The sequence below is a fragment of the Mixophyes fleayi genome, chromosome 5 (genome assembly GCF_038048845.1).
Source record: "Mixophyes fleayi isolate aMixFle1 chromosome 5, aMixFle1.hap1, whole genome shotgun sequence".
NCBI lineage: Eukaryota > Metazoa > Chordata > Amphibia > Anura > Limnodynastidae > Mixophyes > Mixophyes fleayi.
This window is the reverse complement of record NC_134406.1, coordinates 204,001,646-204,026,512: the sequence shown is the minus strand read 5'-3', so window position 1 is coordinate 204,026,512 and position 24,867 is coordinate 204,001,646. Positions and strand designations below refer to the sequence as shown.

Here is a 24,867-nt window from a genome sequence, read left to right as displayed (position 1 = left end):
CACATAGTGCCTGTCACTACCGGCGCTGACGTGATCGGGGTATTGTGCGGTTGCCGCAACTGTGTTGTGTGTTGAGTCAGCTGTGACACGGAGCACAGGGGCGGAGCCAGCAGATCGACCCCACGGCCCCCATAGCCCACTGCCCCCCTCCCCGCTGTCTCCTTCACCACCCGGTTTGTTGTCATCTTCTGCCGGGCCCGCTGCTGCCTGGATCGGAGGCCTCCTCCCGCATTTATTCTCTCGTGTTCTAGCTCAAAGGTGCATGTGTGCAGCCGGTGGAGCCAACATGTCCAAGCACGATCAGGTCCTGGTCCTGGACCCGCCACACGAGCTAAAATTCAAAGGTAACCACTGAGGACGCATTATTACTATTATTATTATTATTATTTGTTATGATCGCCAGCAGAATGAGTGGCGACTGCAGTTCACACCTTCCAGTATGTGTTGTCTGCTGCTCATTGTCAGCAGTGTTGTATGTAAATAATAGGGTATATAAAGTGTCCAAGCGAAGGGAAGGCGGCTGTGTAGTATGGTGTCTTCCAAGTCTTCTATCTCTTGTCTGTATTTATGTATGCTATAGGCACCAAGCTGAGGAAAAAGTTTGAACACCTCATCCTATGTGTTTTGATGTTAATCTATAAAGAATAACAATTATAAATGTGCCATAGCCAATATGGGCTTAATTTCCTTGCTAAAGGGAATGTAGTATGTGCAAGCTGAGAGAGCTTGCATTCAAATAAAAGTACATTTCATTGAAGTAAACTGTAGGTTTAACATGACAGTTCTAGTTGATTTGATCTTTCCTTTGTTTGGCCTTCATTCCAGTATTAATTTCCAAACTGTTTTCATTACTAATACATTGATTAGTTTGGGATATGTCTGCAAGACACTTAAATATTTAATCATGACATTGTGTAAAGATTCTCCTATGTGATAAGGAAGGGTATAAGACAGTGGATTCCAAATCCCTGGCTGTGGCACCCCTGTGAGATTTGGAATGGCTCTGTCAGTGATCCCTAGAAGGCAGCTTTCTATTTCGATGTATAGTCTTCAATCGTGTCATAGGAGTAATATCAGTAGTCTTTCATGTGTTGTTGAAATTTTAAATGCTCCAAAATTGACTAAATGGCCCAAAAGGGAATTTTTGTATCTAGAAGAAAACCTGCAACCAGAATAAAGTCATCCTTGATTTTCATCAGACTAATAAACTACATCTGTGATGTGGAATAATGGCTGTGAAGTTGGTAATGTTTAGGAAATGCAGGGGACTTACATGTAGAGGTTTGCATGCAGAAAGAACGATATTATGTTCATGCTATCTTACCATTTTGTAAGTGGTCTCTCAATTTGTGATTGTTGGCAATCTTAAAGACCTTTGGGTATTTATATAGATTTCTGTTTTTTTTGCGCATATGGTTATTCACATACATTCTGGTAGTGTGTGTTTAAATTTTATTTTCATATTAACTTGTTGATTATATTCTTTTGGCCCAATGTTCCATATTTCTTCATGTACCTTCTCTGATTAGGGCTGGTTGCCCACTGGCGTTAAAATTCATGCCCTCTCCGACTGCATGTGAAAGCGCTGGTTATCACTACACGCCTTACAATTCTGCCAACTGACTAAAACTAGTTATCGCTTTCACAACGGATTTGTATAGCTTTAAATTACATAGGAAAAACATAAACACAGGAAAAAAAAATAAAAAAAATTTTGTAGTCAATGTTCCATACCACACATTTGCGTCTCTTTTGTCAGAAACCAATTAACCTACCAGCATGATTTTGGACTGTGGGAGGAAATCGGAGTATACAAACACAGGAAGAAAATACAAATACTACAGATAGTACTCAGGTTCCAATTGAACCCATGGCTATCTTTGTAAACTCAACTATTTCTTTTCTTTTCTTTTTTTAACTCCGTAATTAACAGGCTGTTGAGCCAATAACACTGAAGTTAAAGGGGCCAGCTTTTTGTTTTAAACTAAGCTGCAGCTTTTAAACTACAGAAAATGCCCTAAAGTTTAGGGGCTAGTTTTACATTTTAGTTTTCATGCCTGCCTTAGGTTATTGGGAGATAGGCAATTTGTCGCCATGTTTTTGTTTTTAAAGTATCAAAATGTCAAATGATGTCTTGTAGATGAGTTTTTAAATCACAGCAACAAGTTCTGGAGACTTCAACGGAATTCATATGATGATGGGGGGGTAAAAGTGCTGACCAGACTTATTGTGACCCAAAGCTTTCTCTTTAAATTATATTTTTCAACTGTAGAAAAATTTGCCTAATTGCTCTTCGTGGGCTTCCAAACTACCTCCAAGCGGCTCAGGGTAGGACCTATAGCAGTGTTGGCTAACCTGTGACACTCCAGGTGTTGTGAAACTACAAGCATGCTTTGCCAATATATAACAGTTTATTGCTGGAAGGGTATGCTGGGACTTGTAGTTTCACAACACCTGGAGTGTCACAGGTTAGCCAACACTGACCTATAGCATGGTGACTTTTGAGTGAACTTGGCCAGAAGGAAGTATTAAGTTCTTAATATATAATACTTAAATATACAAGTATATACAATATATATGTACTTGTGTTTGTATATACTTATTTTAAGTATTTTATATTAATTTAACGTCTTAAACGTAATTTAAGATATTTCTTATTTTACAGTATTTAGATTTGATTCTGGAGCACATTATATAAATTTGTAGAGTTTTTTCATTAATTTGGTGTGTTTAATATTGAATGGGTAGGTTAAATCTTATGAAGTTAATTCAAGCAGTGGATTGATGGTCCAAGGTGTTAATTTGCAGAGAGAGGGTCATTACCTCCCAGGGCCCAAAGTAATCTTAATCTGCCACTGGTGTCACATCCTGACTAAAATTGCTGCTCAATATGTCCTTTGTGCCTTTACCCTTATTAAGACACGTTAACCCAGCTATTCTTTAGGGCTTGTACACATGGGCATTTAAAAACGCTGGTTAAGTATATACAAAACGTTGTACTTTGTCCTTGATTTTAGCAAGTCTCCCCAAAGCATAGTTAAATGTACTTTACAAATGCTTATATATGACTATATAACAGTGCGCCAAGTGTGAACGCTTCTCACTGCTACAAATAACATTGAAATTGATGTGAAACAAATGCCTCTCAGCAAGTTATAGGAGTGCGCCCAGACAACCCTAAAGCACAGTCGAATTAAGGTGGGGGCACAAGTAGTCCATTTACAACGTCTGCGCCATGGCCGCTTCTCTCACGCGTCAATATATACAGCACTGTTGAAGCGCTGCTGCTGCTGCACACACTCGGCCGCATCAGCTCCTCCCATATTTCTTTGCGGGACATGAAGAGCTCTGGACAGATTCCAAAAGTGAGTCACATTTAGGGAAATAGAGCCACTGCCAGTGCCTATATATGTTTTATTAATGTGTTTAATCATCATAATGTGTGTGTATATTTGAAATTGGGGGCACGACCTGTGGCTTATTATCAACCGGGGCACTTCTAGGTCCGGTACCCTCCCCCCTAGGCAGTGCTAGACACGTCTCTCCAGCGGCGAGCTGCGGCACAGAGTTATCCCTCTCTGGGTGCTCACCTTAATAAAATGCGCTGTGCGTACCTATGCAGAAAGTGTGTGTACCGATGCATTCACCTATGTTGTTTTTGAGCTGTTAGCTCTAATGCCCATTAATAGGTTTTAAGGACGCAAGTTGAAAGCGTAATATTAATGCCTATGTTTAGGGCATAACTAAATTGAAAAAATTTTTTGCTTTGTCTCAGCAGAGTTGAACTGTATTTGTTGTTGTAATTTATTTGCCACTTTTCTTACTTGCAAAATTGTTTAAGGTCTGCACATTGTATGAATTGCATGTTATTTTTCCTCTTTTAATGGGATTATTTAATTGTTTATAGCATAATTCATGCTGAGTGTGGAAGAATCCTTTAACTCCTAATGTTTAACTCCTAGTTATGTCATATAGTTATGTCATTTTTACATGCCTTACACTCTGTTTGCTGCATTTACCAGGTTCCTCCCTCATTCTAACACAGGGGTTCTTAACCCTCTAATTGTGCCATGGACCCCACTGACTGTATGGCCATCTTTTCATGGCTACGCGTTTATCCATGTTAGAAATATGATTTGAAAATAGTCGTAATTTTGAGTTGGTGACTTTGTCACCATTTGAAATCACAAGTATTGCTAAAACAGCTGTGGATTGTTGTGAATATTGATGCCCACCCTCTGTGAGCTTCCCAAATCCTTGTCTTCTTACCCAGTGCCTGACATGGTTAGCTAAATGTGCATTAATCTGCTAGTTGGACTGTCTGACTGCTGTCGGTGTAATGAATAGTTTCTTTGTATATGTAATGTGTGTTCCCAATGAGGGACTAAAAGCCATTTTTTATATGGTATTTTTTTCTTTCATGTACTTGCTGTATGTTCCTACTCTTTTGTCCAGCTATGTTCTTTATCATATTGTCAGTCATATCTAGCTATAAAAATACAGTGATGTTTGATTATTCTTTGTTAGTATCCTTTGATTTATGTTAGTTTAGCAGATTTTTTTTTATGCACCTCTCCCTGTTCTAAAGATCATAATTCAATAACTTTTTTCTGATATCAGCCAAGTGAGTAGATTAATGATTGCAGGTCAAAAGTTTAGGTACTCCCATATCAATGTCTGGAAACACAAGCAACGCTATAGCTTCATTTGTAATTTTTGAGTAACCATTTTAATTAACATAATATATTATCATATATTACAATTGTTTTTGACAAGCAGACAGTCTTGTTGATGTGAAGTATTTCGATGGTTGCAATATATCTTAACTGTAGACATAGTATTACTGCAAATTGAGAAGGTTGCCTGTGGTTAAAAATAGATCACTGTAAAGTGCTTCCTTGCAATCCTAGTTTGTTGCCAAAATTAGCGGGGGGCATTTCCCTCCCTATAAGCGTGGGATCGCAGTCCTTATATGTCGGTTTAGATCTATTGCTGTTGCACAACTAACACCCGGTATGCTTGCATTACAGCCTGTTTATGGTCTGTCCCTATCTGATGTGCTGTATATGGAAATAAAGGAAAACTTTTTAGTCCTCATCACCATTTATTTATATAGCGCCACTAATTCCGCAACACTGTACAGAGAACTCATTCACATCAGTCCCTGCCCCATTGGAGCTTACAGTCTAAATTCCCTAACATACATACAGAGAGAGAGACTAAGGTCAATTTTGATTGCAGCCAATTTACCTACCTGTATGTTTTTGGAGTGTGGGAGGAAACCGGAGCACCCGGAGGAAACCCACACAAACACGAGGAGCACATACAAACTCCACACAGATAAGGCCATGGTTGGGAATCGAACTCAAGAAGTGCTAACCACTAAGCCACCATGCTGCCTATAGTCTTTTAGTTTGGGATTTTTTTTCATTGTAGGTGTGTTTCGGTAGCCTGTGCTTCCGATAGGCAGAGACTGCCTTGACCATCTAGCTGAGGGCTAATCTGCTACTTGGTCTCCAAACACATTGTGAGACTGTTCTGATTTCATAAATAGGTGCAATTATGAAAAATGTGTATAATCAGTGTATAGTAACCAATCAGTTGCTTCTATTTTCTAAACTATACTCAGAAATTTGTTAAAATATGCTTGCTATGAACAATATATACTTTTGTGCACAGTTACTGTAAATGTGCTGCAATTTTTCCAGTTCCAGTGGGAGTAGTTGATCAGGTGCAGCCTGCTTCTCTATTATTTTATTGTGTCCTCTTGCAAAGCAAGAATATCATTTAAGGGACACTAACATATGAAAAGTTCACTGTTTGGATGTCCATATGAATTTTGAGTTCCTTGACTTTCATGGTTAGCACACACAGACTCAATTTAAGCCAGGTTAAGCTTTTGGCATTCCATTCAGAGCTTATATGGAACATGCACAGGGGGGGAAGCTCATAAGAGTGTAGCCTCATGCAACATACACCCACAGCTCAAATACAAGGTACTTTGCAGTATTGGTGCCAGGTGAGGGCTCAAACATGCATGGGTTCCCTGATATGCAGACAGGAATGTAGGTGATTATAGAGCATTGTATTATATAGTAATTGCATCCCTCTATACTTGGAATGCTGAATGTCCACCCATCATATACAGTGAGTTTTGAGGATTCATTTCTTCTCATGGACAGAAAAAAACAGTTCTGCAGCACATTTTGTAGTTATAGGTTGGACATATTGATATTGGTTTTATATTTTAAATAAAAATAGATTCATTAATGCAGGTTATCATTTAATTTATGTTAACATGTCACATAAACTCAAACCCAAGAGAATGGTTAATTTCACTAACCTTAGTCCGTCCCAAGAAAGGTTGTTATGTTTTATTAAACTCAATAACTGAAAGCCGCTTTAAGTCTACAAGTGGCAGCCATGAGCACTTGTAGTTTTACAACCACCAGCATACCCTAGCAGTTTATAGTTTTCAGGAGTTGCTGGGACCAGTAGTGCCACACTTAAATATGTTTGTTTCTACAATTAAACTCTTTAGTGTGGACACCTTCATCTGGGCTTTTCATGTACTTTCCTACCCCTGTACTGGCGGGGTTTGTCTTCTGTCATCTTGCTCTTTCCTAGTATGTTTTTTGTTTCAGCCCTTTAATGCCATCAGGATCCTGCCCGCGTTGGACATCTCCCTCCTCCTAAAATTGAGCTTGTATGTCCTTTTTTTATTTGATATTTGCTCAGTTATGTAACACTAGTCATCCTTTACAGTTGTGTATGCTATTAAACCTTTGTGCGTAGCTTAATCTGCCCAGCTATGATCCCTGTTTCTTTGAGTCCTAGAAGGCGAGTATTTCCACCCAGACAGTACTAAAAGTTAACATAATCGGGATTCCAAAGCTGGATAAGCACCCTATCATTTGCTCTAACCACTGCCCAATCTCCCTTTTAAATACTGATCCAAATGTTTTTTTTTCCCTAAGGTTTTAGCCAACAGACTGAATCCTTTCCTACCAGGTTCGATTCACCCAGACCAGATAGGCTTTGTCCTGTCCAGGCAAGCACTTGACAATACCAGATGTATAATTGACCCGATGTCACCTCATTAATAAAACAATATCCCTTCTCTGGTGTTTGCCCCGGATGTGGAAAATGCCTTTGATGGGGTCTCGTGGCCATATATGACTCCTTTGAACATTTCAGTTTTATTGGCCATCGACACTCTATAGTGCAACCCATCTACCTTGATCCTTGCCAGCGGCTTGACCTCCGGCCCCCTTTTCCCTTTGATTTTTGATTTGGTTATCGAACCCCTGGCCAGCAGGATCCGAAACAACCCTGATGTCACAGGCATGTCCACTGCTACTGTATGCAAAATTTTACCATTCAACATTCTGCTATCCCTTACTAAACCACTAGTTTCCATTAGCAATCTCTCTAAGGAACTGTCTGATTTTTGGTGTGGTGTCCGGCTACAAGGTCAACGACAGCAAATCTGAGGCTTTCTCTTTGCACTTACCCAACTCTTTCAAAAAGTTCCTGAAATTGAATTTTGGCTTCCAGGTGCAGACTGACTCGCTCACATACCTTGGGGTCAAGATCACAAAGACCTATAACCACCTCTACAAGGCCAATTTTCTTGTCTCTTCCACAGGATTGAATTAAGACCTCCTCCACTGACAGAAACATTTTTTTTCTTATCGATAGGCAGAGTTAACGCCATCAAGATGAACATTCACCCTAAAATACTTTATCCGTTTTAGAGCTTGCCTGTCCTTGCCTCGTACCCTTGCCTCTTTTCAAGCTACTTGCAATAACTTTATTTGGAGTTCTCAAACAAAAACAAGACAAAAAAACTTAGGATAAAGAGACTTGTTGGCTAGGTCTTTGGTATCTGGTGGCCTCAGCCTGGCTTTTATTTTTGAGCTCTTATCATGCCACTTGGCTGAATCAATAGATGGCCTGGTAAGTTGTTCCACATGTTAAGTGCTGGGTTGACCTAGGACATAAGCTAGTTGGTGCCAGCTCCCAGGCATTTACACATTGGCTCCTCAAACCACATAAACCTGTCTTGGCCTGACCTATACCAACAGTACGTTCTACGCTATCTATCTGAGATTCTGTAAATGAGAGTCTGCCTGTCAGGCCACCACTCTCCCCAATCTAGGATACACTCCCTTTTCTCCTGGACAGGATGCTGGCATGTCCCTGGAATGGAAGGCTGCAGACATCGAGCGTTTCCATCACATTGTAGGCGATTTTTGGGGTCCGACCATTCTCACTTATGCATGACAAACACCATATTCCCAACAAAAAAAAGTTACCAAATACGCCTTCTTGTCCAGACCTAATTTAAAACCGTGCCTCCATGCACCTGCATTTACAGTTCCAATTACAAGGGGGCCATTTCCCTCCTATCACATCATCTGCTCAGGGCAGCATCCACCTGACATTTGTGTATTGGACTGGGAAACTCTTGGGAACCTCCCTTCAGGAGAAAATGTCAGAAATAATCCATGCACGGGTCTCCAAATGCTCCATCAGTGTTGCCATAAAAGAAAATGCCTAAAAAAAAATCCTTACTTACTAAAATCCTTACCTGGTTCCTACTTGTTTACATGCAACCTTCCCCAACTCCTCCTCTTTGTGCTGGAGTTAGTGTGGCCAGCAGGGCAACTTAAAGCACATTTGCTACTCCTGTCCAGCTCTCACTTCCTTCTGGACTGAAATAACGACTCATTGCAGATATTACCAGGCTCCAGAATAATAAGGTCTCCTCCTTTCACAAACTTTTGGACCGTGATATGCTTATGATGCCTTGCTCCACAGAACCTCCTGAAGCTGTCTTACTCCCATAGTCTCTACCTTCCCTCTGCACCCCTGAACTATAGTGTTACTTTGACCATGTACATACCTTTTTCTCTTTCCTATGTCACTCACTTTGTATTTATTGTTTGACAAAGAACAGGAATACTACCAATGTGACTACACTAATCATTTAATCTAATTGTATGTCTTGCATATTGTACGGCTTTTCCAAAACAAAAAAAAAACATAAATAAAAGGACATTAAAACAAAAATAAACTAGACCGAAGTTTGGCGGTGCGCATAGGAGATCAACATGGGATTTTATATCCATGGGGGAAAAAACTAGGTGTAGAAATTAATGAGAAATCCAGTAATGGGTTGTTTTTTTTTTTTTGTTTTTTTTTAAATCATAATACCATTGTGAATTCCTTATCTAAGCGCTGTAATCAAGTAAATATTGATTTTTATTCCTAAATCAGGTGACGTTGAACAATTTTAAATATCTTTAAAAAGGAAAAAACCTTGTCACATGTCCCATTCATTTCATTGCCCAATTAATTTTAATGGTCTTTCCGGAGTGTTTTGTTTATGCCTGAAGCTTGGCAGTGGCGGTCAGGTGTCTCTGAGGTATTTATGCAGTGTTGCTATGGTGACAGCGATCACATGTACAATTGCCCCTTATTAGCAGTGGGTTAGTTTGGCCGCCATGTTTTCCTGGTATGCATTGCCAAATTAGATGTTAATTATTAGATGTTAATACGGTGTTTTTTTACATAAACATTCTATTTTTGCAGTTTATACCCCACTGTGGTGGTCTGCGTCTGAATTTGCTAGACAATTTGCAAACGGGAGTATTATAAATATTGTAATTGTTTTGTTTCCTTGATATAACCCTGTGTGTGTGTGTATCTATATCTGTATGTCTATCTTTTGAGAACTTCGATTTTATTTTTTTTCCTGACTGTTCAATACTACTGTTATGGCATGGACCCAGACACTATCTCGTGTATACAAGTGCACCATAAGTATATATCTGTTCTGTTTCTAGCTATTCTATCATTGCTTCAAAAGCAATCAATCTATGTGTTTGGAAATAATTTAATTAGAAAACAAAACACTTTTTTTCTTCACTACCTGTTTCATATTTCAGGCATGTACATGGCCTTATTTTGTATGCTCTTCTTTGTGCGTTCAACTAACTTGCCCATTCACTATTTGCCAGTGATAAAGTTCTGAGGCTGTAGGTTGTGTAGTGGGAGAACTGGCACTGAACTGTCTTCATTGGCTTGCAGATCTTCATTTATATTATCACTCCCAGGTTCATACATATGTAGAATGGGAGGAGGTTCAAGAGCCAAGGGTTCATATTTATCATTTAACAACAATGTTCATATCCTTAATAATTGCTCTGTTGAAAGTGCTAATCAAAATTATTGGAGTGAGTTGAATATAGAATGTGAGTAGGTAGGAGACAAAGTAATAAACACTCATATATACTGTTCATGTGGAAATGCAGTGTTGACACAGCTCTGTTCACAATAGAACTTAAAATTGATCACTTTTAAACCTATCACATATCTTGATATTTATACTACTCCATTCCTAGTAGTGTTGATGCAGACTGAGTACTATGGCAATAGTATATCTTACTTGCAATCACTCCGTGCATGCAAATGCACCCTTGTAGATTTGCATGATTCTGGCACCTTGAATTATAGTGAGAGCATGGGAGGGCAGGTAGGCTAACGTAGGTACAGTAAACACGTGTTCGTGCAATTGTGAACCGATGCAGGTCATACGCCTGAGAGAGCCGTATTATTGTTTGCAGGGTGATCAAGGACAGGGTCAAATAGAGATGATTATCATGGTTGTCATCACCAGCGAACTGCTTGTGATTGGCTCAAAATACAGTTGCCCTGCTGACACTGGGTGCTTCCTTTCATGCACAAGACTGGAAGTTATTTTTGCTGTGTTATAGGTATTTTTAAGTTTTATTGATGTCTAATAGGAAATATGTTTATTGCAAACAATCCCACGTACACCCATGTTTTTATCTATCTATTTTAAGTATCTATGATGTATACTGGCCAGCAGCCATGCTCATGTCGGTGGTACCAAACAGCATGCATCTTGCAATAGTTACAGCTTTGCATATGGCCGCAATCGCTCGTTTTTAGTGAATGCATTTTGCAAAGGTGTTTTGGTACGTTATTGTGGTCAACTCTATCTCAGTTCGACTATGTTTTATTCAGATTTTATGCATTTAAAATGTTTCGGTCTATGCATACATAATTTCCATTTAATCCTCCTTAACAAAGAGACGTTTACATGGTTATATCATTGCTATCACTGCTGTCTTATACCGCTTTCATACTGCCGCCCCGGCAATATCCCGGGTTTTTCAAGCCGGGTTTTTGCCGGGGCTCGGAGCGTCCCAGCTCAGAAACACCATTCATACTGCACCTCGGACCCAGGAATTTCCCGGGTTGACCCCATTCATACTGCACAAGTCTGTGCCCTGGCAATTTGTGGGAGTCATCACCAGAGCAGTTTTCATTGGCTGAAAAATGGTGATGTCATTGAAAGGTGACTGGTTTTTTGACGCATAAAGATGATGCAAAAGTGGGTGGTGATTGTTTACCACATTACTTTTCATCATGGCCTTGATCTGCACTTGATCCTTATTTGATTGCATATTGATTGCATTTGATTGCATATATTTATCCTTGATCTTTGGCTTGATCTGCACTCCACCATTTCTCCTAAACTCCTTCTCGAATCTTCCACGGGCTCCCACCGATTACATCATCCTCCAGAGACAGGCAGACAGCCAATCAGCTTGTTTTCTGTGCAACCCGGGTTGAAAAACCCGGGTTGCACCATTCATAGTGCAGGCAACCCGGGTCCGACCCGGGAATTACCCCTAGATAAATCCCGGGTTGCAGACCTGGGTTTTTAGACCCGGGATTTTTGACTTGTACCATTCATACTGCACCAAGACCCGGGTCATTTGAGCTCGCCCCGGCAAAACCCTGTGATTTTGGTGCAGTATGAATGGGGTATTATCTGTCTTTCTCTATTCAGCTATCAAAAAAGAATTGGATGACAGACTGAAACTGCTAATGTTCTCATCTGTATGTTCTAATAGTATTGAAACATTGTAGTTCATCTTTTAAAGCAGAATTGTGTGGATTTACTTGACATTACTGCATAGAAATGTATTGACAGCTGATTAAAATAAACAACTGTAAATGTGATTTTAGTCATGGGCAAAACTTTTGAGAATGACACAAGTATTGGTTTTCACAAAGTTTGCTGCTTCAGTGTTTCTAGACCTTTTTGTCAGATGTTGCTATGGTATGAAATGCTTGCAAGTTTACTTCAGTATAAGTGTGAAAAGATTTTATTGACAATTACTTTAAGTTTATGCAATTAGTCAATATTTGTAGTGTTGACCCTTCTTTTTGAAGACCTCTGCAATTCGCTTTGGCAGCTGTCGATCAACTTCTGGGCCACATACTGAATGATGGCCGCCCAATCAATGCTTTTAGTTTGTCAGAATTCATGGTTTCTTTTCTGTCCACCTTGTGGGGAGTTTCCTGGCCATGGACCCAAAATTTCGATATTTTGATCCCCAAGCCACTTAGTTATCACTTTTGCAAAGTGTTCCATTCATGCTGGAAAAGGCATTGTTCATCACCAAACTGTTCTTGAATGGTTGGGAGAAGTTGGTGTTGGAGGATGTTTTGGTACCATTCTTTAATCATGACTGTGTTCTTAGGCAAAATTGTGAGCGAGTCCACTCCCTTGGCTGAGAAGCAACCACACATGAATGGTCTCAGGATGCTTTACTGTTGGCATTACACAGGACTGATGGTAGCACTCACCTTTCTTTCTCCGGATAAGCGTTTTTCCAGATGCCCCAAACAATCTGAAAGGAGATTCATCAGAGAAACTGACTTTACCCCAGCAGTCCAATCCCTGTATTATTTGGAAAATATTTTTGGAGAGAAGTCAAGGCCAGCAAAGATGCCACATCAGGCCATCCTCCTAAAGTCTTGGTCTCACTGTGCGTGCAGATGCACTCACACCTGCCTGCTGCCTTTCCTGAGCAAGCTCAGCACTGGTGGTGCCCCAATCCCGCAGCTGAATCAACTTTAGGATACGCTCCTAACTTTTGCTGGACGTATCTGGGCGCCCTGAAACCTCCTTCACAACTATTGAACCTCTCTCCTTGAAGTTCTTGATGATCCGATAAATGGTTGATTTAGGGGTAATCTTACTAGCAGCAATATCCTTGCCTGTGAAGCCCTTTTTGTGCAAAGCAATAATGACTGCATGTGTTTCCATGCAGGAAACCATGGTTAAAGCTTCCAGTCTGTTATTCTAACTCAATCACAATGACAGAGTGATCTCCAGCCTTGTCCTCATAAACACTCTCACCTGTGTTAATGAGAGAATCGCTGACCTGATGTCAGCTGGTCTATTTGTGCCAGGACTGAAATGCAGTGTTTGTTTTTGGGATAAAGTTCATTGTCATGGCAAAGAGGGACTTTGAAATTAATTGCAATTCATCTGATCACTGTTGATGACATTCTGGAGTATATGCAAATTACCATCATAAAAACTGAGGCAGCAGACTTGGTGAAAAATAATAATTGTGTCTTTCTCAAAACTTTTGGCCATGACTGTAAATGCAAAGGCACACTAGTACAGTTTGACAGCTAGAAAAATGCAGTGTGAAAGGAGGGCACAACCTTGTTTTAACTGTGCATGGCTTTCGGTAAGAATTGCAGTTTACTGTCACATATGATCATTTATCAGCGAAAATGCTTCATTCAGAACCAATAGTGTAACGATAGTCTTGACCAGTATAGAGTTATGCAGCCAGATCTCATTTGACTGGTATGCAGATCTGTAGCGGATGAGAAAAAAGTGCACTTTTCTGGTGGGTAGTATACAAAACCGACCCTTTTGTAGTATATGAGAAAGCGAGCAACAAAGCAGACTCTGTTGGAGTCTTGTTAAATAGTATGCAAATCTGGCCCCTTTCTAATAATTTAGTTTTCAAACAGAGCTGCCCCTGATAACCAGGATACAAAGAAGAGCACCATTTCGATGACCTATATATTAAGCTAAGTTTATTTGTTGACAAGCATGGAAAATTGAGCCAGAGTCTTGTGTCGAATATAGAAATTGTGGGAAGCTGATCTATGTATTCAGCGACCTGCGCTGCAAATCTGCAGTTGCTCTTATTTCTCCCCTTTCATGCTGCTCTTGGTAAATTGATCCCTCACAGGTGAAACCATAGTACAGGCTCATTGTTTACTGGTGTCATAATATTAACTGTGAGAAGCCTGATAGCATGCTGTCTCAATATTTTTTCAACCTTTTGATTCTTTAGCTAGAAATAATTGATCAAGTGAAGTCTGACTGCGTTTTTATTGACATGCAATGTTTTTTTTAATTATAACAGATATAGATATATATATATATTTTCATCATTTGGTAGGTTTCAGGCTTTTTTTTCAGATATCTTTTTCCCCTGTGCTTCAGGTGGGGTTAGTTGTATTATCCCAATAAAATGAGACAGTAGGCTACTTTTCCTCTTCCTCGCTGGTGGACTCCATGGCCCCAACCCTCGGTTTGTACCATCTATATATAAGCTCTTAATATAACAATGACGCAAGCACATACTATATAATGTCTTAGTAGAGCCTTCTACAACCTCTGTTGTCCAGCAATGAGCATCATGAATATATTTTTACAGTTTCTTTGCATGCAGGTGCACTAGTGGCACACTGTGTCAGACTGACTACATTAAACATGTTTTGTTTTTTTGTTTGTTTTTGTTCCTTTTTATAATGATCATACAATGATGCACTAGACATGCTGTTAAAGGAGATGACTCCCTTCTCTCCACCCATCTATAAAGGTCACTTGGATAGACTAAAGTGAAGTTCTGAAGATTTGTAATTTATTAAATGCAATGGTATTAAATACAATGACTTTTATAAGTTTTGAATGCAAACTGCTCTTTTTATACTTTTCAGGTCCATTTACAGATGTTGTCACCACAAACCTCAAACTGCGGAATCCGTCCGAAAAGAAAGTATGCTTCAAGGTGAAAACTACAGCTCCTCGGCGCTACTGTGTGCGGCCAAACAGTGGAACCATAGATCCCGGAGCCACAGTAACAGTTTCAGGTAATTGTAATGTGCGCTTTAACAGTTTTGTCATTACTCTTTGAGCAATTTATTAGGATGAAGAAAAAGAGTTTAGGTTTAAATTTGCGGTGCTCCAATTTGTTTCAACAATTACCCCAAGTGCTACGTTCCATTTCAGAACAATGACACTATTATGTATTTGTAAATATGGGGATTCCAAAAGCAGATTCTGCGACGCCCCCTCCCGCCCCACACTTGAGGTCCCAATCAATGTTTTATAACTCAAGACATCAAAGACGGACTGCACATAACTTTAACGAGACCTGCCCTAAATAATTGCCTCATTTACATTTTGAACCATAGTTTGATTTACAAAGCATTACATTTAATTTTTGGGTTTAATTTTATTAACTGCCATGCACTGGGACATGTCACATGCATACCTGCAGGTGTTTTAGATTTGTAATGAACTGTAAAAGGGCAAGTCAGCATTGTTTGCAGATACGTTTTATTCTTGCACAGCATAAGTTATTTATTCTAAAGAACAGCGCAGGGAATTGAATCTACTCCTTTAGTATACACACTTTCAATTTATGATGTTTCCATGCACGACAATCTTATGGAAGTATACTAGCCAAATAGCCTCCAGTCAACGGCGGTCTTATAATATTGTTGATATAATTGGCTCCATATGCAGAGTAACAGTCAAGTCAGCCAACTGCTGGGTTCAACAATGATATTGAAAATGGCATATTGGAGGACATAACTCACTACATTTTGTTACAGGTGGGTATGGCAGCCAATGACCTCAGAGTTCCAATTCTTAACGAGATTCAAAAAAAGTGTGATTGCTCTTAGCTGAGTAACATGGTCACTGGAGGCTTGTAAAAATCTTTTATGGTCTCTTGAACCTTGTTCCTGCTGTATCACGCTTATGGGAGTACCAGGGTATGATGAAAACGGAGGGGTTCAAAAAGTCATTCAGTGTTAACGATGCAGCCTGGTGGTGTAATGTTGTGTATTTTTGTATGACACACTTAGTCCGTTGATACAAGTAGCACAATTTTGATTGTCGCAGGTTATCTGAACATCATTACTTGCCAAGTGCATCACGTCATTTAACAACGTACCCATCTGCAAACAGGAGGTTTAGTTTAATGCTACCTGCCTCCAGCTAGTTCTGAGACGTAACAAGCTATTAGAAGTAGATATCTACCACCAGCTAGTTTGTTATGGGACACATTGGAGTTAAGGTGGTCCTGCATCCCAGTTGAGTTGACAAATTCCAGCTGTTCTGAGGAAGGACACAGATTGGTAGAGATTCCTAATAAAATGGACAGAGTCTATAAAAAGGAATAAAATGAGTGTTTCTTTTTTAAATGAGTATGATATAATGACATTTTAGGAGAATATTAATAATTGACCAAATACTGAGATGCATTAGATTGTGTCTTTTGGTTGTATTTCACCATAACAATATTTTTATATTTGTTTTGACAATAGGAAGGTGTATGAAGTGTATTTACTACAGTTAACGGTTTTCTTTCTTTTAAACAGTAATGTTACAGCCGTTTGACTATGATCCAAATGAAAAGAGTAAGCACAAGTTCATGGTCCAGACAATATTTGCCCCATCTCATATATCTGACCTTGAAACAGTGGTAAGTTTTTTATAATAAATGTAATCACAAATTTTGTCATTTGAACTGCATGTATGGCTCCTCTTCAAGTTTGTGTCCCCATCGTTGTCATTCTCTATGTATGTGTTACATGATTTCTTTTTGTTTTGTTCTCCCCATTTATTTACATGTTTACCTTGTTACTTTGATTCTCTTGTCTGTTGGGACATAATTCTAGTAACCCGGACAGCCAGAATGTGTTTTACAGTAGGAAGGAACTTGTATTTTTCTTACAAAACTGCTATACTGAAAAATGCATAACCTTGCAAAGATAAATACACACGAAAATCTGGCTTTGGAAAGTGCATTGTATTTGCTTGCATGTTAGGCAAACATAATATGTTAAACAAGCACTATTTGATTTTAATTTGATTTATATCAAAACTATGAAGGTAAAAAGAGATGCTTAAAAAAATATAATATATATATATATATATATATATATGTGTATATGTATATATATATGTGTATATATATATATTCACCTGTTCAACCTGTCTCTACTTGAGATTAGTGTACAAACGCCTGTCTCACTTTCTCTCCTCTCACTTCATTCTCGACTATCTGCAATCAGGCTTCCGCCCCCAACATTCCACTGAAACTGCTCTCACAAAAGTGATCAATGATCTACTTACTGCAAAGTCTAAGGGTCATTTTTCCATACTCATTCTCCTAGACCTCTCTGCTGCTTTTGACATTGTTGATCACCCTCTTCTCCTACACACTCCTCACTCCATTGGCTTTCGAGACACACTTTTCTGGTTCACTTCCTACCTATCAAACCGCTACTTTAGTGTTTTTTCCTCTGGCACATCCTCCCCTCCACTCCCATTTATCAGGGTCCCACAAGGCTCTGTTAATTGCCCTTACTTTTTTCATTGTACACCTCTTCTCTTGGGGCACTAATTTGCTCATTTGGCCTCCAGTACCACCTCTGTGCTGATTTACACCCAAATCTATCTCTTCCCCTGATCTCTCCCATTCTGTGCTCTCTCGTGTTACCAACTGTCTGTTATCTCCATGTGGATGTCCCAATGTTACCTAAAGCTCAACACATCAAAAACAGAGCTTAGCACCACAATTTTCTCAGTCTACCAAGCCCTTTGCCTTCTTGACTCCGCCCTCTGCTTTATTCCTCATATCCACACTTTCTCCCAGTCCTGTCATTTCCACCTTAAAGACATTGCCAGAATACACCCTTTTCTTACTCAACATGCTAACAAAACTCTTATCCATTCTCTCATCTCCCGTCTTGACTACTGCAACCTCCTGCTATCTGACATTCCTGACACCAATATATCCACAGTTCAATCCATCCTAAATGCTGCTGGAAGACTGATCATCCTCTCTCACCGCTCAACATCTGCTGTATCAGTTTGCAAATTTCTACACTGGCTCCCTGTGTCCTTCAGAATCTAATTCAAGTTACTCACCCTTACCTACAAAGCCCTCAACAACACTACCCCTTCATACATCTCAAACCTCATATCAATATACTCTTCCTCCCGCTCTTGGATCTACTTCTGACCTGCTCCTTGTCTCATCTCTGGCAACCACCTCTCACTCACGCCTCAAGACTTCTCCCGTGCTGCTCCCCACTTATGGAATTCCTACCACGCCAAATCCATGCTTTCCCACAGCCTTTAAATCCTTTAGCCGTTCTTTAAGAAACAATAATTTTTTATTTTTTTATTACAAAGCTTATCTTATTCCTGATGATACTATTCACACTAATGCACCCTCACAGCTGTCACAATCTCCACTCTAAGCCACACTCACTCCTCTTGTTTCAGCTGTGCCCTCTTCCACTTAGAATGTAAGCTCTCTAATGAGCAGGGTCCTTCATACCCTTTGTTTTCATGTCTGCATTTGTGTCTGCCTGGTATGTCCTTGTTTTATGTGTGTCCTGTTTTTCCTACTGCACGGCTATGCGAAGCACTGTGGCGCCTTACAAATCTACTGTAATAATATATGTGTGTGTAGTAGTACTGATTTTGTAAAGTATATTTGGTGTCTTTACATGATCATTTTGTGATTTCAGTGGAAAGAAGCAAAACCTGATGATCTTATGGATTCTAAATTAAAATGTGTGTTCGACATGCCGCATGAACATGAGAAGCCGGTATGTTACCATCTTAAAGTTTTACAGTATTATGGAATGTAATATTAATGCAAGCTAGTCATGTAAAAGGAAGTCTGCCATATAAAGAATAACTTAATTCAAAATAAAATCCTACTGCCAGGTTCCCTGATAGGTCCCATTCCGCACTTTTGTGTTTATCGCTAGACTTACATTTTTAGTTTTGGGTAAAGTTATCCTTCAAATAATGGTAACAAATTTAGGAAAAATGCAAATCTTGGATGTGGAGAGATAGGGGATATTTTCCATGTTTTTTGGAGTTGTCCAGTGGTCAGAGATCTTTGGGCAGAGGTGCACGCCCTAATTTCTAAAGTTTTTCGAACCCCGATCCCTAGTACACCAGAAGTCGCTCTCCTGCATTTCTTTTCCCCCACAAGTGTTATTTGGGGATCGATATGTCATAAGCCACATTTTTAAAGCCACCCGGGCGGTAATTGCTCAAGCTTGGAAATTAGCCACGCTGCCTTCCATAGGCAAGATAATTTCTAAGGTTCAGTTAAGCTGTGACATGGAAACGCTGGGTGTCCCTTACTCTTCCTCTGCCTCCTGTCCCCACATCATATGGTTTGAATAAAATCGATATGTAGCCAAATCCTCAATCCTGCCCGTCTCTGGGGGAACCCCATGTAACCTCTCAGTAAAACCAAAGGGTGACTATCTATGTTGTTTCTCCAACGACTTGTAAAATCTGTAAAATGCTCAGTGGTACCGTTTCATGCTTTTGCCTCGTATTGATGTGTATTGCCCCCCCCCCTTCCCATCCCCGATCCCCCCCTTTTTCTCCCTTGTAATTTACAATGTATGTTTTTCTGTTTTGTTTTTTTGTACCATGTAACCAAAAGGTAAAACTTTTTAATAAAATCATTATTGAAGAAAATGCAAATATTTTTTTAAACTAATATTGTAGGTCGTACCGGTAGACTAGAATAGTATAATGATTTTCTATGTTTGTGTTCCCAGGCACATGAAGCTACAAGATTGTTTTCTTTTCTGCCAGCAAAAAGTACTGATGATATTGAACCACGAAAGCTTGTTGAGGAGTGTAAGAAACTTCAGACTGAGATAATAAAACTGTCAGATGAAAATCGGCGGCTGAAAGTGAGATACTTTTTTGTTTTCCTTGTATCTTACAATATCTAGTATTGGTTTTTTTCATATATTGTTAGAGATTAATGAATTCATAGCTCCTTCATGTCCTATACTTGAGTGTCTATTTTTGTTTACTATGAGGCCATTCACATGATACGTTGACAAGACCATTGGGTTACTATGCTATGGGAGAGATTCAATTACGCAAGGTGTCTCCGGAACATCCGCAGGATACCAAGCGGTGGAGATTTGTCAGAAATCTCTGCTCATTTTTCCTTTCACCCCATAGAGGTGTGAGGAAAAAATGAGCATAGATTTCTACCGTAATTACCGGTAGTGTGCGCAGCTCAATGTCCTGCCCTCCATATCCAGGACAATTGAATCTCCCCCATGGAGTGTTTGATTCTACACTGCAGTTACAGAAGTCTTTTATAGTTGGAAATTCCCATTAGAACTATGAGTTTAGTTGCATCACTAAGGATGGTGCATAACTTGAAAAAACCACCCAAGCTTCAAAACTGCACTCTTTCAGGTCCCATTTTTAAACTCTGCGACTTGTAGTTGTTAGTGTGTGTACAGGAGTAAAGAGTGGTGATTGAGGACTACTTGACGTCTATATGAACTATCATCACCAATGTTGCTGAACCATAGGTTGCATTTGTGCCTCTTTCAGGGATCTTGCTCTCGTTGCCATGAGCAGGGTACCTGAATGTTTCACTCATCTGAGCTGTACTACTGTTCAGAAATTTCTCCTCCAACACGTGGCTGTGAGCTCGAAAACATATTTTGTAAAGTAAAAAGAAGTTAAGTTTACATAAAATTCACAGCATTAAAAGGGATTAATATTTTCCTTGTATTTTCTAGGATGAAAGGAGAAAGGGCAGAGGAATGCTGGGAGATCAAGGCCACTGCATTCCATCACTTCTTGTCGTCATTGCAGCAATTTTCATCGGTTTCTTTCTCGGAAAGTTCATCTTGTAAATTAAGGCATAAAGTGCTTTCACGTGTTCTTTCTTTCTTCCCTCTATCCCCCCCCCTTTTTCTTCACTATCCCTTCCTGGCCAGAAGGTTGTTCAGCTGCCACGTCAGTTTACATACAGCAGCCTATAGGCAATGCCTTTAACCATCACAATTCACAAAAATTAGCAAATAAAAAAAAAAAACACACAAAAACCTGTTTGTTTGGCTATGGGAAAAAGTGTATGTTCATGCATCAAGACTCCCTCACACACTCAGTCCTTTATGGGGGGGGGGGGAGTAATCAAACACTTATTTTTTTTATTTTTTTTCCCCTGTAATTTTAATATGTTTAAAGGAAAACTCTTTCCTGTATATTATTTTAATCATTTTAAATTTTCTTAACCCTTTGCAACATGGTTTCCTTCGATTGCTAATCTCATTCAGGGATAAGACTGAGGTATCTTGGGATGGTGTCTCTTCAATGTAAATGTGAAATCCTTTATTTTGCAATGTATATTTGTAATGACAGTTCAAATTCTGTGTGCGGGGCAGATGTTGCATATTTCATTTTTGCTCTTCAGTCATGCCACGTTTTACTTAAAATTGAAAAGGGTAAAACCAGAAAAAAGACAAAATCTTTTTCCCCAACTTTAATAGTATTTTATGTTTGTACAATAGATAAATCATCTGAAACGGTTCAGTTATTGTGCTGATTTTGGTAACATTTGGTCTTCTTTGCGTCTATGATGGTCACCGCATTTTATATAGGTGCAATGAAAGCCTGTGAAAATCATATCGGTATTAAATGAAGAACTGCCCCAATTCAATAAGAAAAATTGCTCAGCCATATGGTCAGCTATTTGGATTGCGTGAAAGAATGCCCAAGTTATTTAATGTACATTTTTTATTCTCGTCCTATTTGCAGCACCTTTCTGACAGAACTAGTTAGTCCACAGATATACACAAAGCTGAATTGTGTGATGTTTCCTATAGTAAACATTTATTTTCCTTTTGTTAAGGAAATGTGTGCAGTATTTCTTGTACAGTTATGACCTTTTTATGTTGTCACTGATAGACATCTGCCAGTGCACATATGATTGAGGCAGGTAGGGATGACATTACCAGTTAGACACATTACTAATCTTTGTGCATTGTCTAATGTTTTACACTATAACTGCATATGCTGCTTATTATCGAACAATAACCTGGCCTCATTCTGACCATGCATCTTGATGTTTTCTTGTGCCTTTCTTTTTTATAAGTCTGCTACATTTAATCCATTTCTTTTTCCACTTGACTGTCCCATAAAGAAATAATGTGTTCTGTGTTGTTGTGTTCTGGAAAATTACACAGTGAGTCATTATCTGTATAAGGTAACTCTGGCACTCTGGGCTGGTTGTTCTAAGGGTACATTTAGCCTATTAGAGTGTGCAAAATCCTCATGTTTCACTTGCACTAAATGTGTGTTTACTGGTGAACTGTCACGTTTCCACAGAAAGTGTTCCACAGCTTTCCAGCTTGTGTGCATTGTAGAGGAACTGTCTGCAAGCGGACCAGGCAAGCTAAAGTAGATGTCTACGGTGGCAATGATTGTTCTGCAGAATAAAAAAAAAATGTCTGCAACAACTTATTTAATAAAAATGTTTCATACAAAATCTCAGTCTTTGCTTTGGTGCAACCAACTCAACAGGTGAGGGGCAACTGCAAGACCACTGCTTAGGAGTTTAAATTTGTTTGACTGTTAAGAATGCTTGTATGCCAAACACAGCAATTATTTGTGTTGTCAAAGTGATAAGGGTCTTTTGTACTTGGAAAGACCATTGAAATGTAATAAAAGGTAAACAAGACTTCAGTATGCACCTTGGTATTTTCCTGTAGATCAAAGAAGGTTCGTTTTTCGTTTTTGGTTTTTTTTTATACACCTTGCATTCACAAGATCATGGTAGTGACCTGTCTTTCATAGGAAGCATGAACATAATGGTCTTCCATGTAGCAAACAGTTGCTTGTACTTTTGTCAGGAATGGGTGGGTGCAGTTACATGGTTTACTATGTTTTGTATTCTGACATTGAAATGTATGTGTTCTATTACAGACATAAAATGTCTGCAGAATATGAAATATGCAGTGGTCATTATTCCACTTAATGAGTTCTACTGTTTTAGTCTTAATAAAGGGGAGCAATCTTGCTATAATACCTCATTGTTCTACGTTTAGTTCTTATGCCCGAATATTTAAACGTTACCTTGCCTCAAAAAGCACAGTGGATCATTCAGTAATGTATCTTAAACCTAACAGTATACGCACAATTTTTAGCTATGGGAAGGTGTAATGCTTTTGGTCTGCTTATTCTTTAAATTGTAGCTTACAAACTGACATTTTGGCATGGGATGTAAACATTTGTTATGTTTTGTGCATAAACGGTTTTCATATTTTATATCGATCGGTAGCCACTGATTTCTGAATTGCAGCAAAATAACAAAACTTACATGACCATGTCATTTTGGCCATAGTCTTTTCCTTTCAGCACTATTTTGATTAAATAGTGTAAAAATATGAACAATTTTGCACAATTTGTGTTTGTAATAATGTATTCGTGTGCCAGGCTTGATTTTCACTATTGACATTTTAGTAAATGTAGCCCAATATCTCTTCAACTGACCTTGGTGTGCTGCTGCACATTGAGCTTTCAAAGGTAAACTGTGTAGTCATAAAGATAGCATTGAAAGTGCTGAATCACTACTTAATGGATGGAGAATGTCTTGTGGCAATGTAACGCATGCATCCAGCAGGGATCAGTCATGTTATTCATAGGATTGCCATCTTAAACTGAACATACAAACATCCATGCTGCCTAGTGCTCAGTTCATATGTGTACTGCAAATGGATCTATTGCTGCTTGTATCCAGACTGTTCCTTATGCATCCATGTGACTTTTATTTTTCTTTTAATATGCAAGTGACAGAACTGGCAGACCTACAATTCTGAAGACTTGAATATCTGACCTTGTATTTACCATACCATAATGAAGAATCCATTTCTCAGAGCAATGTAGGACTTTGTCTTATTAAATGTACATTGTAATTATTTACTTATTTGAAATTATTTGCTATTTGAGATATACTGTTATATTAAAAGTTTGATTTAAATTGTTTGATTTCACCCCTAGTGTCCCAAGTGGGACTTTTGCTTAAATTTAGTGCAAAAATCCATCAGTCTTTCACGGGGTGCTGTAAGATTTGGACTGTTCTTTGATTCATAGTGATCCTCTTAATGTTGTATATAAAATGTAATGCTCAGAATATTTTGCTATCAGCAGTGTCTTTGAAAGAAGTCAATCGTACTAAATTATGAACTATGGATTAAACTGTCTTTGTTCCTTCAATGTCTATTCTTTTTTTTCTGATCTACTTGTGTACTTAATTTGCATCTTACGGTATGACGCAAATATTCACATATTAAGGCAGAACAGTCAACAGGTCCTATATTTTTTTTTTTTTTGGTTTGCTATATAATAAATAACACTATGTACTCCCCTAAGCCCCATTTGACTGGGAAGGGATACTGTACTGAACAGAGCTGCAGTGGGCTGTCAGATTAATAGTATACAATGTGTTTTGTTTTGTTTTCGTTTGTGGAGGTTTTTGTTTTGTTGTGTTTTTTTTTTGTTAATATCTCCGTGGTTCAATTTTGGAGTTCAGTCGAAAGACCATATATGACGTATTCCTTTATGAAACTGGTCTCTGTTTTAAATCTAGCACATTCTTTTAAATTGTAATCTTTAAATCGTGAAAGGTAGATTACAGATACAAAGTTTAAGAATATCCAAGGTTTATGGAATTGTGTGATAAGCCACTTAATGTTCACTGGTGTGTACAACCCCTTTAACAGCTGTTTCCTGTATTTAACATTGATAGTCCCAAGATATATTTTGGAGGTGGTACTGGGCTATACAGTCGCACGTTATATTCTCTGTCCTGCTTAATGAACACATAACACCGGAATAATATAGATTATGTATTTACTGAACAC

General features: G+C 38.9%; 1 protein-coding gene across 1 annotated transcript; it reads left to right on the top strand.

Annotated features, from left to right (window-relative positions):
* Positions 1 to 24,220, top strand: VAPA (VAMP associated protein A). The gene is made up of 6 exons (XM_075213289.1): positions 1 to 344; positions 14,857 to 15,009; positions 16,528 to 16,631; positions 18,691 to 18,771; positions 19,750 to 19,887; positions 20,743 to 24,220. The coding sequence occupies exons 1-6, from the start codon at positions 263 to 265 to the stop codon at positions 20,857 to 20,859; spliced, it is 675 nt and encodes a 224-aa protein (XP_075069390.1). The 5' UTR covers positions 1 to 262; the 3' UTR covers positions 20,860 to 24,220.
* Positions 24,221 to 24,867: the final 647 nt, after the last annotated feature.